We start from the raw sequence: 17,977 nt of genomic DNA on the forward strand, positions 1-17,977 counted from the left end.
TTTTCGTCCTGTTTAGTTTTCGGTTTCTCGATTACGGATTTCTTTGGAGAAGGGTAAGAAAATAAGTCCGCATGACAAACTGGGAGAACAAATATATTTAATGAAACATTAAGTCCAAATCTGTATTCCTCATTTACAAGAATCACTTCATACTGTTTAATTTCTTACGGATGATGACAATTATATAGGAAAAGTAATCTCTGCATTGTTTTAGTTACGTTCTAAGGGTGCAGTTAGAAATGTACTAATTGGTCCAGTCTCCTCTGATGTTACGACTGCAATCCTGCCTGTGAAGACCAGTCCCGCACCACACATCTCCAACACATCCTAATAACTTAATAATACAAATATAATCTGGTTATAGCCCGTAAGGCCTAGCGCTTTCTACAATCAAAGACGCTCTGCACTCTTACACATGTCTGCAATACACATGCTGCCCACTGCTCACTGTTTGTAAAAGTAAATAAATAGTATGTTCATTCTCAATAATGGAGCTACTTTCTATACCCCTGCTTCATAAACAATACTGAGCATCCTTGTGCTCCTCCAGTCTGCCGGGGTCCGGGATGTGAGGACAGCGTGAGGACACAGGGAGGCTGCTTCACTTCAATAAAAGGAAATGGCGGTCAATATTAACAACACAGGAGCTAAAACGCTTAATAACCTTCATTACGTGTTAGAGAAAGAACATAAGAAAGTTTGACAAAGATGAGGCTGTTAAACGGGCAGCGGAATCCGCTGTGTGTAGAAAGAGAGAGACGCTGAGCTGCACCATGCAGCGAACAGCTGATACGGAGCATAGAGAGAGAGCTGCGGTCCGCGGGGCTCCGCCTCCTGTCCTCACAACTCTTATTAATCCTGGGTCCGGACAATTGTTATTTGTTCCTACTCGGAACCGAGTTTTGCTTCCCAACCCTGCCACTGTGCTACACTCCCCGCCCCGCTCCGCTCCGCCCCGCCCCGTCTAACTGTACAGAAAGCGGCGAGATGCATTTCCTTAGGAATCGACCAGCAGAACCGAAACTAACATTTCTAAACGAACAATGGCGGACACGTACAATTTGCGAATGAGTTCTGCCTTTTGTAAACAGAATTTATCAATAATTTGTCAATAAATCAGGGCGAAAAACGTCACTTGTTTGCCGGACAAGTCAATTGAAAGATCTACTTGTCCGATATTGTAAATAACACGTCCCGGACGGTGGGACGTGTACTTTTTCGCACACTGCCTTATTTAACAAAACCTAAATTGTGCCGCTGTGTTTCCCCTACTACTACTACTTTCTAATTCTTGTCCTTTTATCTCCCCCCCTCAGTAACATCCCCAGTGTGGGCAGCACTATGGACCAGGACTACAGCCAGACCTACACCCCTCAGACGCACACGCCTTTCATGTCTAACAGTGCTCCACCAAGTAACAGTGGCACTGGCATCCTGCCTTCACCCACCACCCCTCGTTTCTCTGCCCCCACCCCACGAACGCCACGCACCCCACGAACACCTCGAGGCCCTGCCAGCGTCCAGGGCTCACTCAAGTACGAGAACTCAGACCTTTACTCCCCAGCGTCCACCCCCTCCACCTGCCGACCGCTGAACTCAGTAGAGCCAGCCACGGTGCCCTCCATCCCCGAGGCCCACAGCCTCTATGTCACCCTCATCCTCTCCGAGTCTGTCATGAGCCTCTTCAAGGACTGCAACTTCGACAGCTGCTGCATCTGTGTGTGTAACATGAACATAAAAGGAGCCGACGTGGGCGTGTACCTCAGCGACCCCATCGGCGAGGCTCAGGAAGCGTGCAGCTGTGGCTTCAGCGCCGTGGTCAACCGGCGCTACGGCAACGGCTCGGGCCTCTTCCTGGAGGACGAACTGGACATCATCGGCCGAGGCTCAGACGTCAGCAGGGAGGCAGAGAAGCGCTTCGAGCAGCTGCGGCTCTCCTCGCTGGAAAGAACTGGAGTAGGGAGGGGTGACCGTGTCCCAGACGAGCTCATCCTCCTCCTGCAGGATCAATGCACCAACCCCTTTTCACCCATATCAGTCCTGGACGATGACATAGTGACGCGGGGGCCAAGCGGGGCCCCTGTGCCGCCCTGTGTGAGGGTGGAGGAGAGGGACTACCACAGCGACTGCTACATGGCCCTGGAGCACGGCAGGCAGTTCATGGACAACATGTCGGGAGGCAAGGTGGACGAGGCGCTGGTGAAGAGCACCTGCCTGCACCACTGGGCCAAACAAAACGGTGAGAAGCGCCAAGCGGAATCTAGAAACACATGCACAGCAACATTTTCCCTTTTTTTTTTTTTTGACACCAACTTATGTTTTCTTCAGCCACTGTAGCTCTTAAGGTTTTTATCATAGATTAATAAAAAGTTAAAAAATGTAGTCTGCAAATAACCATTAGTACAAATGATGACAGCACAACTATAAAAAAGATATACATATCAGGGTTCAATATATTCCCAACAATTATTGGAAAGATTGAGTTTAAATCATCCAGAGTCTAAATGACTAAACATGTTGAAAAGGAGAATATTAAACAGTAGTTAATTAATTCAGAAATACAGTAGTGTTGATATTTAAACCTTAAGACCCACCTCCGGGTCACACCTTAGATATTTGGATATTTTCACTTTATTAAAATATTCTTCAAACTGCATTCAATTACTAAACTACACTAAATGCACATTTGTAATCTAAAACATACATTTACTAAACTGAAGTTGTTGTGCTTTTTATGATGTCATTTTCAAGTATGTAATGCTTGTAAAAACCCCAAAAATTGGATTATATGAATAGTTAAGTGTTTTCACTAATGATTGGTTGAGAAACATAAATGCCCATTGTTCAATCAAGTTATACTCGAGTACCGTAATTTTCGGACTATAAGCCGCGCCTTTTTCCCTATTTTTCGACGCTGCGGCTTATATAACGGTGCGGCTAATCTATGGATTTTTACAGCTAACGGCCAACACCTTTAACTCTATGGGCTCTATGGCCGGTCCGCGGACCCCCACCTTTAAGCGGCGGGTTCCAGCAGGAAAAGCTGGAGGCCGGAAAAGAGTGAGACAGGTAGCGCGCAAAAGTAAAAGTGGAACCGAGAGTGGTATGCCGCTGCTGCGGCTTATATTCAGGTGCGCCTTATAGTCCGAAAATTACGGTACATGTTAATTACATAGACAGAATTTAGAGACATTTTATTTGCCAGCGTGAAGGAATTGGCGGCATCTAGCATCGTGCATACAGACTGAATGCCCCTCTGCTCACCCTCCCTTTTACAAGATTTTGGTAATAAGCCGCCAAGTACAAAACACTATACTTATAACTTCTTATAACTTTGCTCAAAGGAGACACAAAGTTTTACAAGTGTGTCGGAGAGCTATGGTGGCCTTTGGGTGACTTAAAAATGTGAAATGGTCCGTATTAGAGCCAGAGTTAACTATAACCTTAACTATAACCAAGTTAAGGAAGAAAAGATTTGTTAGAAGCACACTTATACATTTTTTGAATGTTTTGTTTTAGTGTGGTGTTGCTTATGTTGTGATTAATCTTAAGCTTCCCCTTTACTTCGTTCTCCAGCAGTGGACGTCAGTGCGCTGTGCTCTCAGGATGTGCTGCGGGTGCTCATGTCCCTGCAGCCCGTACTCCAGGACGCGATCCAGAAGAAGAGGACGATAAGGTCGTGGGGCGTTCAGGGTCCCCTCACCTGGCAGCAGTTCCACAAGATGGCTGGACGGGGCTCTTACGGTAAGGCTGTAGCCAAACTGGGGATGTTTGTCTTAAGTCCAGCTGTCAGTGAATCAATATTGTCCACCTCATGTTCAATTGAGGTTTCAGATTTTCTGGCAGGCATAAGACTCATAGAGAAACTGTGTTTGACTGTGTGACATTTGAGTGTGTGTCTTGGGGAAGAAAAGCTGTGGATGTTGTCAGGTCAGTAGGCAGGGTGGTCCCTCTGCTATGGTCCAGATGTCTGCTCTGCTGGGACAAGCTGTCAGATGTTTTTTTGCAACATCACATTCTGGTGCACAGAGGAGGAGGTGGGGGGGGGGCCTGACACCTTGCCTGTAAACAGCACTTCCTCACTGATCTTTCTCTCTGATCTTTCTCTCTGCCCCTTTCCACACTTGGTTTCCCTTTCTTCCTCCACCTCACAGGCACAGACGAGTCCCCGGAGCCCCTGCCCATCCCCACTTTCCTGGTGGGGTATGAGTACGACTTTGTGGTGCTGTCTCCCTTCGGTCTGCCCTACTGGGAGAAGCTGTTGTTGGATCCCTTTGGCTCGCAGCGGGACGTTGGGTACCTGGTGGTCTGTCCTGACAACGAGGCCTTGCTCAGCGGCGCCAAGAGCTTCTTCAGGGACCTCACTGCTGTCTACGAGGTATGGTCTCTTGAGGAAGGGTGGACATGTTTTACTGTTAAGGCTTTCCAAGTGTTATGTTGCTTCAATTTTTACGAACTGCCGATTTGGCAGTTAATTGTACACATAGAATTATTATCTAATGTAATCCGTGATCACTTTCTATTGAAAACATATGCAACATTTCACTGCTAGACCTTAAATCAAGCTAATGGTTTGTGATAAAAAGAAGAACATATCTTGTTTATATACATTCAAGTGTTCGCCTCTCGGTGTTTAGTATTTATTACAACGGTTTGTTTTTATTTATTTGTGCTGCTTTTCCATTTGCCATGTAAATGTATCCCTATAGGTTTATCTACAAGTGCAACCAGTATTTTTGTATGTATCTTACAGAATATGCAGTTTAGCATTTGGGGATTACATTTTTATAAAATTATAGAACCTAATGTTAGCGTTTTGGGGTAATTTTTTATTCTTTGAATTGGTTTTGTTTTCTATATCTTTATATAAATGTGTAATTGTCAATGAGTAAATTGATGTTGGATATTTCCTGCTTCTCTGTTGCACGTGGTGAATGTGAATTGGCGGTCTTGCAGCCAGTCCCTATTTAAGACTGCTTTTTATTACCACACACCATTAGCCTGTTGAAGGTTTAGCAGTAAAAAAATTACACATAGTATATTTTTGCAGGTTGAAGAGCATGCAGGAGTTTATTTGCAACTTCCATCCACTTGCTACTCTCCCTGGACCTGTTTCATCTAATATCTGTTGTCTTTTGGAATTGTAAACATGCACTTAAACAAATGAAAAAGTACTGTTATCTATTTACAGCCTCTTTTCATCAGTTATTGTCAAATACATGTATGTTTATGTACCAGTTCAAACACTCATGGTCCATCCTGTCTATTTTCTACAGTCATGTCGGCTGGGCCAGCACCGGCCCATTTCCAAAGGCTACCCCGATGGCATCGTCCTTGTTGGCGGCAGCGGAGCCAAGAACCTTGTGGATCAGCCGGTCAGCGATTGGTTCCTCAAGGCTGCCAGCAGCAACAGCGACGCCTTCACTAAGCTCAAACTCTATGCACAAGTGTGCCGACACAACCTCGGTACGTGTCTTTTCTAGCCTGCTGGGTTCCTGCTGCATCTTCTGTTGCGGAGTGCTCATTTCACACAGTTCTTTGTGCTGAATTTCCACCTCCGACACCACTTAGTTTAGTTATAAAAAGTCTAGCTACAGAGCCTTGACTGTTTAAAAGAGAGCTTGATATCTGTGTAGGAGGAGTTCAAATGGAGTCTTTTCATTTTTCAGAGTGTGATTGATGTTATTAATGCCGTGCTTTCTCCCTTTAGCTCCATACCTCGCCTCACAGCCATTGGACAGTTCCCTCCTCACACAGTCCAGCCCCCCGCCCTCGTCCAACCAGTCGTCATCCACACAACAGTCCAGCTCCACATCAGGCTCAGTGGGCCAGCAGTGCTCCGTGAACTCTGCAGGCTCCTCAGTTCCCAATAACAACAACAGCACTAACAACAGTGGGTCTGGAAACGGCCCCGCGTCCTCCAACAGTCTGGTCACATCCTCAGGCCAGCCGCCTGCCAAGCCCAGCTCTTTCCCCCCCTTTGGGAACATGGGCCCCCAGGGCCAGGGGGGGGAACAGCTGGGACAGCAGGCTGGTACCCAGAATACTGGCACCTCAGGGGACAACTCCAGCAGCCAGGCCCCGGGGCCAACGGAGCCTCTTGAAAGGTACCGCAGCGCAAACAAACCTTCACGCCACTGAAACATTTAAATAAAATGAAATGAAAGTGTCGTTGGTCACAACAAGTATTGATCATTTATTACTATATCTTAGTATTTCAATTTTGTGAAATCATTGTAAAGCACTTAGCTGATAATGATTTATGAAATGATAGCATACAATTATAATCCAAAATAAATATGTTTACTGCAAAGTTGCAGAAGAGTTGGGTTAGGCAAAGAGTTCGCTTAGCAACACTCAAAGGGATTTTCTTAAGTGTGGTTGTATGAAGTGTGCATTATAGCCACCTTAAATAAATCAATATCATTTAAGTGTGTGTTGCATTAATAATACTTTCACAGCCCTTTCCAACATTCTATTTAAGTACCAGTTTAAGAGCACATGTTTGATCATTGCCATTTGAATACATTTTGAATTACTGATTAATGAGTTATATTTATAAATGTGAGATATATTTTTTAGTAGTCATGATGACTGTGACTCAGCCATTCAGAAGCTGAAGGCAATAATAAGTGAATCAAGAGAAGGATTGGTTTATTAATACTGCGTGTGTGTGTGATCCTCCTGTGCTCTCCACAGCACTTTGGAACGAGAGAAAATAGGCGTTCCCACGGACGGGGAGTCCCATGCCATCACGTATCCACCTGCCATCGTTGTTTACATTGTGGACCCCTTCAGCTACGAGGAGACAGACGGGGGCCCAGGACCGGTGCCTTCCCACTCCAGTGTGTGGACGCTGGGTTTACTACGCTGCTACCTTGAGATGCTTCAGTTCCTGCCCCCACACATCCGCAATTCTATTTCAGTACAGGTAAAGCTCCCTGGAGAGCCACAGTGTTATTGCTGACCACATTGTATTTGATTATCATGAAGAGGGAAGTACATTAATTGTCAGTGTGTCAAGTACTCCTTAATTATTAATAGCTGATTTTCAATGGCACAATTACTGACATTATCATATGTGTACTTACGGTGTAAGTTGAGTGACCAGAAAATACAAACGCCTTAACAATATCATGCAATACAATAGTAATAAATACTTACTAAAAAGGCTTATAATTTGAAGTCTACTTTGATTTTATCCCACAATTTTCGAGCGGAGCACATATTGGTTCCTGCTTTTTTCTTTAAATGAATACTTAAAAAAGAAAAACTCAGAATTTGTTTTTTTCATCATTACACCTAACCTGAAATCTCTGACTGTTTTCTGCTTCTTTAAGAAGTATAGTTTGCATTTGTATTAGCAGAGAGATTATATAGAGTAAGTGTTGTTTCTAACAGCCTCTTTTCTCCCCTCAGATTGTCCCCTGCCAGTACCTGCTTCAGCCAGTTCGAGGAGAGGATCGTCACATCTACGCCCAGCACCTCAAGTCTCTCGCCTTCTCCGTCTTCGCTCAGTGCAGACGGCCACTGCCCATCTCCACCAACGTCAAGTCACTGACGGGCTTTGGCCCAGGCCTGGCTATCGACACTGCACTGAAGAGCCCAGAGGTAAATGCTGCAGTCAAGTTTTAACAATGGCACTCAAATATGTTGAACAGAGAAAGATTTTAGCTCTTTTTCTAATCAGAATCCGCTGTGTGTTGATATGCTAGCATTCTCCTCTGATCGATACGGAGGCAAACAGAGGGTGACACTTTGCCCCAACTGCAGTAATTCAGTTGCTTCCAGCTCTCCCTCAAAAAATAAACTTCACCTCATGTGACCCAGCCTTTTGACCCCCACTGTTTCAGTTTGCCACAGAAAAAAAAAAGAGTCTACGAGATATAGAGTTTTTAGTGCTAACCATCCTGCTAGTTTTTTCTTCTGGAGCAAGACCAAGGGAACTTGTAACCCTCTGCTACTTCTGAGTTTTCTTTACATTTTCTGCTTGGCTATCTCCGGAGAACTCCGTAATTGGATCTCGACTCCCGGTTTAGACAAAGGGGAACCTTAGATCAGGAACTGCTTCGATGGACATCCTCTCTTATAGCCAGCACCACCTCTTACCTGTTATGCTCTATCAGTCCTTGAGCCGGCTCTCTGGGAGCACTGAGTTATGGATTGGACAACTTGAGTGACATGTGGGGCATTTTTGCTTACAGTAACAAAGCCGACTAGGATATGAATTCAATAGAAATTGTAATTAAAAGACAGTATATGCTGCTGTGAAAGCCAAGCATGCACGCACAAAATGTACAACCAGTTTGTCCTGTATGGGCTTAATTTATCCTAACTCCTTTATCCTGACATCTTCACTTCCCAATCTGCAGAGGCCGGAGTTTCTGCGACTCTATACACCTCCGTTCATTCTAGCACCAACAAAGGACAAGCAGACGGAGCTCGGGGAGACATTTGGGGAGGCATCGCAGAAATACAACGTGCTGTTTGTGGGATACTGTCTGTCCCACGACCAACGCTGGCTCCTGGCTACATGCACTGACCTGTATGGGGAACTCCTAGAAACCTGCATCATCAACATCGATGTTCCCAACAGGTAGGACAACAAGCATCTGCAGGGTACTAAAATAATTGGATTAACATCAACAGAAATCAATTAAAGCCACTAAATTCACTCATTGAACTTACTTAACTCAAAACAATACAAAAACACAACAATAAAGATACGTAGCATGGTCAAAAAGGGTGGATAAACGATTAATCTATTTGTTGTGGAATACCATTAGGAGAATGCTATGGTAAAAAGATAGGTGTCTAAATGTTGTTTAAAGGTATTTACAAATTGTATAGCTCTTCAGGCTTAACTGAATATCTGTTCTGTTGCTGTTTTTTTTTTTTTTGACTGTTTTCAGCGATTAGGTTTGGCTATGTGCAGTGCTTAACAAGCACAAGAATATGGTATTAAATCTGCTAATATTTAAGAAAAATAAAGAAGAGTGCTAACATTATTGAACACAACTCCAGCAGTTGTAAAAATGAATGGTGATACTCAACCAAACAGTTAAATCTCGCTGCCAAACTACATTGCGTAGCGGCATAATCATTGCTTCTTGTCAGTAAATTATTAAATGGTTTGTTTTTGTGTTTAATTTATGAAACACTACCAGCTACAGTTTATTTAGAACCCATTCCTGTCTAACAATGTCCTTAAGCTTTTTTTAAATCTCTGTAAACCACGGCCCCTCGACTTATCGCATTAATTACTTTCGTGTAACAAACATGTCAGCTGACAGAAAGCGGTGTTTTTATTTGGAGTGCAGTAATTTATTTAACAAATGTAGTCCATCACACTTGTCTGAACACTGTAGCACTCACACCAGTGTTGCACATGTACACCTGACTGGTGCACTTGTCTCTGTGAATATCTCACATCCAGTCACAGCTGCATAACAGATGTATGTGACCTTACAAAAGGTGCACGACAGCTGTTACCCACATTTGAAATGTGTCTGCTTGAAATCAAAACCGTGATTTATTTATTTTTTTGCATCAATTTATACAGTAGCATGCTAGCTGTCAAATTACACTTTTCACTTGAGTGTAAATCAGCCTTGAGAGAAATGGCACACAGCTGTCAGCACAATGTTAAAGCAGCTCTATAGATTCACAGCCAAACTCTACATATTACATTACATTAGCTGACATTGGCTGACGGCCCTCAGATTAAACGTAATTAATTAAATTAAATTAAAAATATATATTTTTATTTTTTTTACTTGTAGTACTGATACCGTCCACTAGACTCCTAGCTACATCGCGAGCTGCGTACATGATTTCAAATACCGCAAAATAATCTGACGCATTATGCGTCAGATTATTTTGCGGTATTTGAAATCATGTACGCAGCTCGCGATGTAGCTAGGAGTCTAGTGGACGGTATCAGTACTACAAGTAAAAAAAATANACACACACAGAAATTCCATGTGTTGTATCAACTTGTATGTAATTATTAACAAATATACTAAGTCTTACATCTTCATTGACATTTTACAATCAAAGGGAACATCCCCAAAAAATGGGAACATCCTCTAATAAGCTCACTAAACAAATATCAGTTCCCAGAAATGTTATTTCGTTTTTACTAGTGGCATGTTTGTATTGAACAGGTTATTAAACAGTGGAATAAAACTATTTTAAACCAGTGGGAAGCACTGAAAATGTGTGTGTATTGAGATTCACCATTAAGATGACATACACATGAAGTCATGAACACTAACCCCGATATTAGTTGTCTAACTTGAACCTAAAACACTTGTAGCCAGTCTCTGCATTCCCCTTATTCCACAATAAGGGGAATGTGAACANTGTTAATAATTACATACAAGTTGATACAACACATGGAATTTTTGTGTGTGTTTGTTCCAAGTGAATCTGCGGCCCCCTGGTGGCCAGTACATCAATGATGTGGCCCCCACCACCATCAAAGTTGCCCATCTCTGTTGTAAAGTGTGTATCTGCAGCAGCGGGTTGTAGCAGCGATGTTTGCAGTGAAGGACAGTTTGTTATCTAGGATCACACCCAGATTCCTTGCAGTCTGAGTCGGGGAAACAACAGAGGTGCCGATGTTGATTGTTAGGTCAAGAGTGGGACAATCTTTTCCCGGAAGGAAAAGCAGTTCAGTCTTGTCAAGGTTGAGCTTGAGGTGGTGAGCAGACATCCACTAAGAGATGCATATAAATGTATTTATCTCAAAAAGAGAAGAGATGATTCCAATTGTAGCTATTCCATCTGCAACCATTGGCAGGTACACACATAGTATTCAAATAACAGCTTAGCTTTACAAAATGACTATTACACTAGTTAATGTTGAAAAGACTATTTGCTCAATAACCATTTCTTTGCACCATGTTTTAAGCTTAGCTGGAAGCATATTCCAATGCTTGAGGGCCCTATATGAAAAATCTGATTATGCAAAGGCAGTGCACCTCAGTGCGATGTTTGATTTCGATACATCGTAAGGTTCTACCTATTTGCTCGATTATCTTGAAAATCAATCAAACTTCCGAAAAGAGTTTTTTTGGACAATGATTTAGATTGAATGATTTCCTATCAACAAACCAAGCATAAATTTTTTTTGTGATTACTGAAAAGTGGTTGTGACATGTGAATCAATGTGTGTTTCGCAGGGCGCGGAGGAAAAAAGGGTCTGTTCGGAGGCTGGGCCTGCAGAAGCTGTGGGATTGGTGCTTGGGACTGGTGCAGATGACATCAGTCCCCTGGAGGGTGGTGATTGGTCGACTGGGCAGGATAGGACACGGAGAGCTAAAAGGTAAGGAGGACTAGGTTAATATAAAATGCTTCAGAAGCAAAATATAATCCTGCTGAAATACTTTTATCATTCAAGTGTTTTTCGTACAAGATGTTCATTCCTCTCCTCTCTTCATTCTCCAGACTGGAGTATTCTGCTGAGCAGAAGGAACCTCCAGTCCCTGAGTCGCCGTCTGAAGGAAATGTGTCGAATGTGTGGCATCTCGGCCTCAGATACTCCCAGCATCCTCAGCGTTTGCTTAGTTGCCATGGAGCCCCAGGGATCATTTATCATCATGCCAGGTAAATTGTGTGCACATTGACAAAGATCATAAATACTCTTACTGTGTGTTTTAACGCACACTTCTCATCTGAGTCGCATTACTCCTCCAAGAGAGGCAGTGAGAGGTGTGTTCATGTCTGACTGTGAGTGCGGGGCGTGATGGATGGCCGCAGCATATCACAATGCGTGTCCCCTCCTTGTCCGGAGCCGATTGATGGCAGGGGAGATCATGTACCTTTTGTTCATAAAGCACTGTCTCTCAGATGCCCATTGATCTCAATGCGGTGTGATGGAGAGACAGATCGATGGGTTTATTTTGGGAAAGGAGTGGGGGGTTGTCAGTGCATCATACCAAGACTGTGTTGAGCGATGCTGAGCTGAGGACATCTTCTTTTATTTGTAAAAAGCTGAAATAGATTACTAAAACAGTGTTATCCTCAAATTGCAATTGTTTATCACAGTTAAATAGCTTAACATACATTTAAGAGAGTTTTTGGAACAAGGCTTAAAGGGTCCCTATTGTGCTTTTTGGGGTTTTGCCTTTCCTATATGTTATTTGGTTTTTGTTGATGTAAATGGCCTGCAAACACTAAATCCCGAAGAGAGTTTTTCTCTCCCAAACACTTTGATTTTAATATGAGTATGTTTCTACAAGGTGGGTAGACCGGCATACGCAACGCTCTGGGGGTCCAACGGCTCCGTGTGTAAGCCCTATATATGATCATTTTCTGATTACGATGAAATAGCCCGCCTCCCTCTCCCAACGTCTCCTGCTGCTGCTGGGCTGTCAGAAGAGGGGGAGGAAAAGAGAGGCAGGCACCGTTTATTAAACATTATTATACAGAGAACAGAGTCGTCATCAATTGGTTTTAAAGCTCAATAAATAACAAAGAAGACCTCTGATCCGCACTTTTCTAATTTTGTACGGAAGATTTAAACTTTAACGGACATGTTGACCGGCGGAATTTTTTTTAAAGGAAACTGCCGCACGGTTCCCTCGTCCCTTGGAAGAGGCGGAGAGGTGGGTGTTTTTCATCTGCTGGTGGACTACCTGAGAGATATACAGCAGGAGAACACGTCGTCCACCGCGGAGAATAAACAGAAGGGCAACCATGGCAACCATGCTCCGGAGTCTTCTTCGCTGCTTTTGGTGTATTTTGTGGCGGCAGCAGTGCCACTTACAGGCCTGGCATATGTACTACAGCGTTTCCAGCATTTCCAGCGGTCTAGTGTGAACGGACACATTAATGAATCAAATGCGTGTGAACGGAAGACTTTTTTGCGTTTGCGTATGCGTTTTACCGTATGGGGCCGGGGTCTAAGCCAAACTATATCCGGTCACAGAGATCTGCTATTTTAAAGTAAAGTCAACACATATCGACCCTAAATATAGTCTATATTAAGAACGAGAAAAGTCTTAACATATATATCGTTTTTTGTAAACATATGACAAATGTGTGAGGGTGATGACGTCAGAGCATCGTCCTATGTGCCAGGGCTTAGCCCCGGACAGCCCCAGCCCAATTTAATCCCTGGGTATTTGTGAGGGAGCTCCTATGGCATTACCCCGCTGAAGCTCACCAAAGTTTAATATAATTCATAGTTCAAAGTTTCGTTTATTGGTCAAATACTGGTTTCTAATGGTTTCTGAGGAGTTTTACTGGAATGAAAGAGCACAGAGTACAGCAACAAAGCAGCATACTGCATTAAACCTGACCTTCACAGAGAGGTTGAAGTTCATGTGGAAAGGAGGCTTCAGTAGTCTGTCTGCACTCTGTTTAGTTTTGCTATCTTACAATCAATATAGTAAATGTGAGGTAAAGTGTGTCGCCAATGTAACCGGTTAGAACTCAAAGTTGCGATGAGGTCTTAAAATGTATGGAAAGGGTCTTAAAAAAAGGTCTTAAAAGGTATTAAATTTGACCCCAGGATTTCTGCATATACCCTGTATTAATTAAAAAAGAACATAATTTAGAAGACTAAAGATCCTTCTGAGCTGCACTGTTAATTGATCCATTTCTCTCTCCTTCATCTGTGCCTCCCATCAGATTCGGTGTCGACGGGCTCAGTGTTTGGCCGCAGCACCACCTTAAACATGCAGACGTCCCAGCTGAGCACCCCCCAGGACACATCTTGCACCCACATCCTCGTCTTCCCCACATCCGCCTTCGTCCAAGTGGCCAGCTCCAATTACACCAACATCGACCCCAACATTGACATCCTAAACGCCAACCCTGGTCAGTCAGCTCCTTCATCTATCCTGTGCTACTTCCCTAGGATTCTCTTGTGTTTTAACACAGTGTGGCTCATCTATTTGCTGGAAATTAAACATTTTTTAATTCCTGTGTTTTCCCTTTTAAAATGCACTGTTTGCTTACTAATCCTTACTGTTTACTTTTCCAGTCTCTTAAGAGTCTATTCTATAGTAGTGTGTGGCTTCATAATTAATGCATATGAAATACCCTCAAGCATCTTCAGCTTGTTTCCTTTATGCAAATATATGTATTGAAAGAAGTCTGAAGAGCGGTCCCCTACATTCCTTAATCGGTCACATCGGTCAAATCAAATAATATGGATGTTGGCTGTGTATTGCATAATGATTGTATAATTATATTGTTTATTGCCACAGAAAGAAATACATGTTATTTTAGCTCAAAACATTATGATAAGAACTGAGGACTATTTGGATGCTTTTCCAAGACTAAGAGGGTATAAGTAAAAAAATAAATAAAAGGTTATCACCCGCAGACCTGTTGAATAATTATCCCGATTTCCGCAGATGGGCCTGATGCTATCGGGATCTTTGACCTGCTGGATCAGGAGAATGAGTTTGTGGACCCGGACATCATCAACATCTCGCCCAACACATCACCAGTTCACTCCCCCGGCTCTCATTACCATCACGGGGGAGATGGCAGTAAGGTAAATCAATTTGTACATGTACACAGACCATAGTGTGTACCATATACTTATACCTTGCACTATTGAAAGAAGCTTCGGTTTTATGTCCCATGTCATGACACATTGAAACAAAGCTAACCTTGAGTTTGTATCTTGCTGCAGGGCCAGAGTACAGACCGTATGGAGTCTCATGAAGAAGTTCCTAACCTTCTGCAGCAGCCCCTGGCACTTGGCTACTTTGTCTCCACGGCTAAAGTCGGTCCCCTACCTGACTGGTTCTGGTCAGCCTGTCCGCAAGCCCAGAACCAGTGTCCACTCTTCCTCAAGGTACCCGCTGCTTCTCCTCTCACTGATGTTTTTAATGATAGGTTGTTCTTAGCTCTACCTTTTAACACAAGTGATATTTGTGAGGAACTAGTGAAACTAATCACTGTTTAGGGCACTTTGACAAGCATTTAGTATGTTTTTTATAAAGCTCCAATGTAGTTAAAGCCCCGGTGCATTTTGTTAGGGCAGTGGAAAACATAGTAATTGTACTCTGGGCGGAATAAGATAACTTGCAAGAGGTGGTCTCGATCCATAGTGTGGTTTTATTGCAGTGAGTCAATTATCAGACTTGAACCAAAATGCAAAGATTAGGAGCTTTTGAAGAGGACTGAGTTCTGGTCCGGTGTTTGCTTGATCTTGGGGCCGAAGACCACAGAATATGTCCACAACAAATGTGACACTTGAAAAGTCATTACAGTAGCAAGTTCAACTCTAGCCCTGACCTTTTTGTACGCACCATTCAGCAAAATAATTGAATCAGTTATTTAATCAAAGATGTATTTGGTCTGCTCACATATGTGCTGTGGGAAAACAAACCAGTCTAAATAGAATACATACCAATATGATACATTTTACTGTGATTGAGACTAACTAATGTACTATGACTGGTTAAAGTGTCCTTAGTGGAACATTTAAAGAAGCTTACGGGTCCTTAGTGGACCAATAAATACTGCAGAGATATCAATTACTTTTCCTAGGTATAGCTCAAAATGTGCTTTTCTGATTAAAGTAAGATCAGAAGATTGATACCTCTCATATCTCTCCATTGAATATAAAGCTATCGCTGCCATATGATTAGCTTAGCATAAAGACTGTGGAAAACAGTTAGCCTGGCTATATCCAAATTAAATACAATCCGCCTATCAGCACTTCTAAAAGCGAACTTATCAATGAGTTACATCGTGTTTGTTTAATCAGTGTGAATACAGAAAAATAATGCTATGAGGTCCTTTATAAACCCAGTGGTAACCCAACACCTCTGCATAAACTCTCATTTTGATTTGCACTGATCACCCTTGGCTCTGAAATGAGCTCCAGCCTCATTGCTCTGTGAAAAGGGGTCTAATTATTTAGATGAGATGTAATAAAAAAGGTTAATAACTTCATTATAACGCCATTGACACCACCTCTCTCTCTGTGCTCCCTCTCTCAGGCCTCTTTGCACCTCCATGTGTCTTCAGTGCAATCAGATGAACTACTGCACAGCAAACACTCCCACCCCCTCGACTCCAATCAGACCTCAGATGTACTCAGGTAAACAACACACTCCGCTAATGTCAAGTTAGCACCTGCTGACTGTGCTTTCAAGGGGATTCTAGACAGACTAAAATAGTATTTTTTGATACAAATCATGACGATGTACAAGAGCTAAACATGTTTGAAACAGCTAAACAGCTAAATGCTGGATGTGCACTTTCTTTATTATAGCCTAGGATGGATGATTTGGAACAATAAACACTTTTGTTCTATATATATGATTTTTTTTTAAACCCTGTGTGTCATCCCATTACATCTCCAAATGAAATACTAACTTCCATCTGTGTGTCTGAACAGATTTGTGCTGGAGCAGTACAACGCCCTCTCCTGGCTGACGTGTGACCCGGCCACGCAGGACCGACGATCATGTCTACCCATTAACTTTGTGGTGCTCAACCAGATGTACAACTTCATCATGAACATGTTGTAGCCAACAGCCTGTTACAGGGAGGGAAATAGATAATAGAAACATTTCAAAGAAGAAGACTTCAAGACTGAAGAAAGAACCAGAGCAGCGTACGGAGCTGGATCCTACCCCAAGATGTCAGCTGTTCCTGCTGAAAATGTCCTGTCCCTGTGAATCAAAGACATGCACACACAGACAAGGGAATAAAGAAGCAAGAGTCGCAATTATTGAACGTGAAAGAATGACAGATGGTTGTCATGGTATGTAGCATGGCAGCACAGTCACTGGCCAGTCTGTATTTGAAGAGACAAGTCTATCTGTAAAGTTATTGGAAGAAAAGGGACATATTTGATCAAGGAAAAAACTCATGAATGGATCTTTTTTTTAAGATCTGAAATTCCTTTGTATTCCTTTTGGGTGAAATAGTATCCAAATGAAATGCTTGCATCTATCTTATTTATTGTACGTTTTTAAATGTATAATTTGTCTTATTTCCTAACCTCTTTTATATATAAAAAATGGAGAAGGTTTATATCACCTTCCTGCTTTAAAGCGATTGGTCTAAGATATATGTAATCGTCTTAATTAAAAAAACAACCAGGACAAAAATCTCATGAAAATGAAATAAAGTCCCAGTAGGTCGCTTTTAGAGTATTATTTTTTGTAATGAAGACAGAATATTTGTATTGCCACAATGTACAGATGAATTAAGAGTGGAGAATTATGTTTCATGCCTTTAAGCATGAAGGACTTACAGCAAAGCTGTAGCTACAGAGGACTTGTACAGCAATGAACTTCACTGTGTTCAAATAAAGAGGTACATTGTTGTATATAGTATTTTATACCACACATTTAGACACAAAACCAAACGGCAATATATATATAAATAATTATATATGAATGCCATGCCAGCAGTTGGTGGTGTGGCTTCTGTTTTAGGAATAAAGTGCGTCAACTTATTTACCTGTGCTTGTGATTATTGCTTTGGGGAGGGGGACTGTGGACACCAATTGTGGAGCGGAAGGAGAAGTATTGGTACCAATTGGTACCTCTTGGATGTAGCTGACCTCAGGTTTGACTTTTTATAGGAAGGAAAATGAGAGCACATGGCAGAAGGGCAGTGTCCTCTCCAGTGTTATAGATACATTTAGACCAGTCCCATTTTACTTAATTGTGAAAGTAAATGTGTGATGTAAATGAACTGTAACCGGATATGGATGGCTGCCAAGTGGATATGCACTGTTTGTGCACAGAGGAACGTCTGTTGAGAGGAAAACTACTTTGCTTTTGCCGTTAACTATGCAAATGTACCAATGTGTGCTTGTTTAATTATATGGCCTTCAATATGTGGTCTTTCGTTGCGTGTATAAATACATTCATTATTTCCTAAAACCCTAAGAAAAATATTTTTAGTACAGTGCCATGTTTTGATTTTGGGAAATCGTGGTTAGATGCAGAGTCGCCTGGCCATATGCTTCTACTAAACTGTCTGTAGG

The 17,977-nt window shown here is 42.5% G+C and overlaps 1 protein-coding gene across 1 annotated transcript; it reads left to right on the top strand.

Annotated features, from left to right (window-relative positions):
• Window positions 1-1,319: 1,319 nt before the first annotated feature.
• Window positions 1,320-17,335, top strand: LOC104957374 (mediator of RNA polymerase II transcription subunit 13-like). Its single transcript, XM_010784996.1, has 15 exons — window positions 1,320-2,239; window positions 3,577-3,744; window positions 4,155-4,378; window positions 5,277-5,466; window positions 5,711-6,107; window positions 6,700-6,931; window positions 7,420-7,611; window positions 8,373-8,596; window positions 11,187-11,329; window positions 11,452-11,610; window positions 13,639-13,827; window positions 14,370-14,512; window positions 14,654-14,818; window positions 15,972-16,072; window positions 16,373-17,335. Exons 1-15 carry the CDS (start codon window positions 1,342-1,344, stop codon window positions 16,503-16,505), a joined length of 3,558 nt encoding a protein of 1,185 aa, XP_010783298.1. The 5' UTR covers window positions 1,320-1,341; the 3' UTR covers window positions 16,506-17,335.
• Window positions 17,336-17,977: the final 642 nt, after the last annotated feature.

Source organism: Notothenia coriiceps, unplaced genomic scaffold (genome assembly GCF_000735185.1).
Source record: "Notothenia coriiceps isolate Sejong01 unplaced genomic scaffold, NC01 NC01_scaffold00026885, whole genome shotgun sequence".
Lineage (NCBI taxonomy): Eukaryota > Metazoa > Chordata > Actinopteri > Perciformes > Nototheniidae > Notothenia > Notothenia coriiceps.

Excerpts from the sequence above, each read along its gene's own strand:
- LOC104957374 (XM_010784996.1), top strand. The coding sequence starts at position 1,342 with ATGGACCAGGACTACAGCCAGACCTACACCCCTCAGACGCACACGCCT. Across the intron at positions 5,467-5,710 it reads AGTGTGCCGACACAACCTCG|CTCCATACCTCGCCTCACAG; the intron begins GTACGTGTCTTT and ends TTCTCCCTTTAG. Across the intron at positions 11,330-11,451 it reads AGGACACGGAGAGCTAAAAG|ACTGGAGTATTCTGCTGAGC; the intron begins GTAAGGAGGACT and ends TTCATTCTCCAG.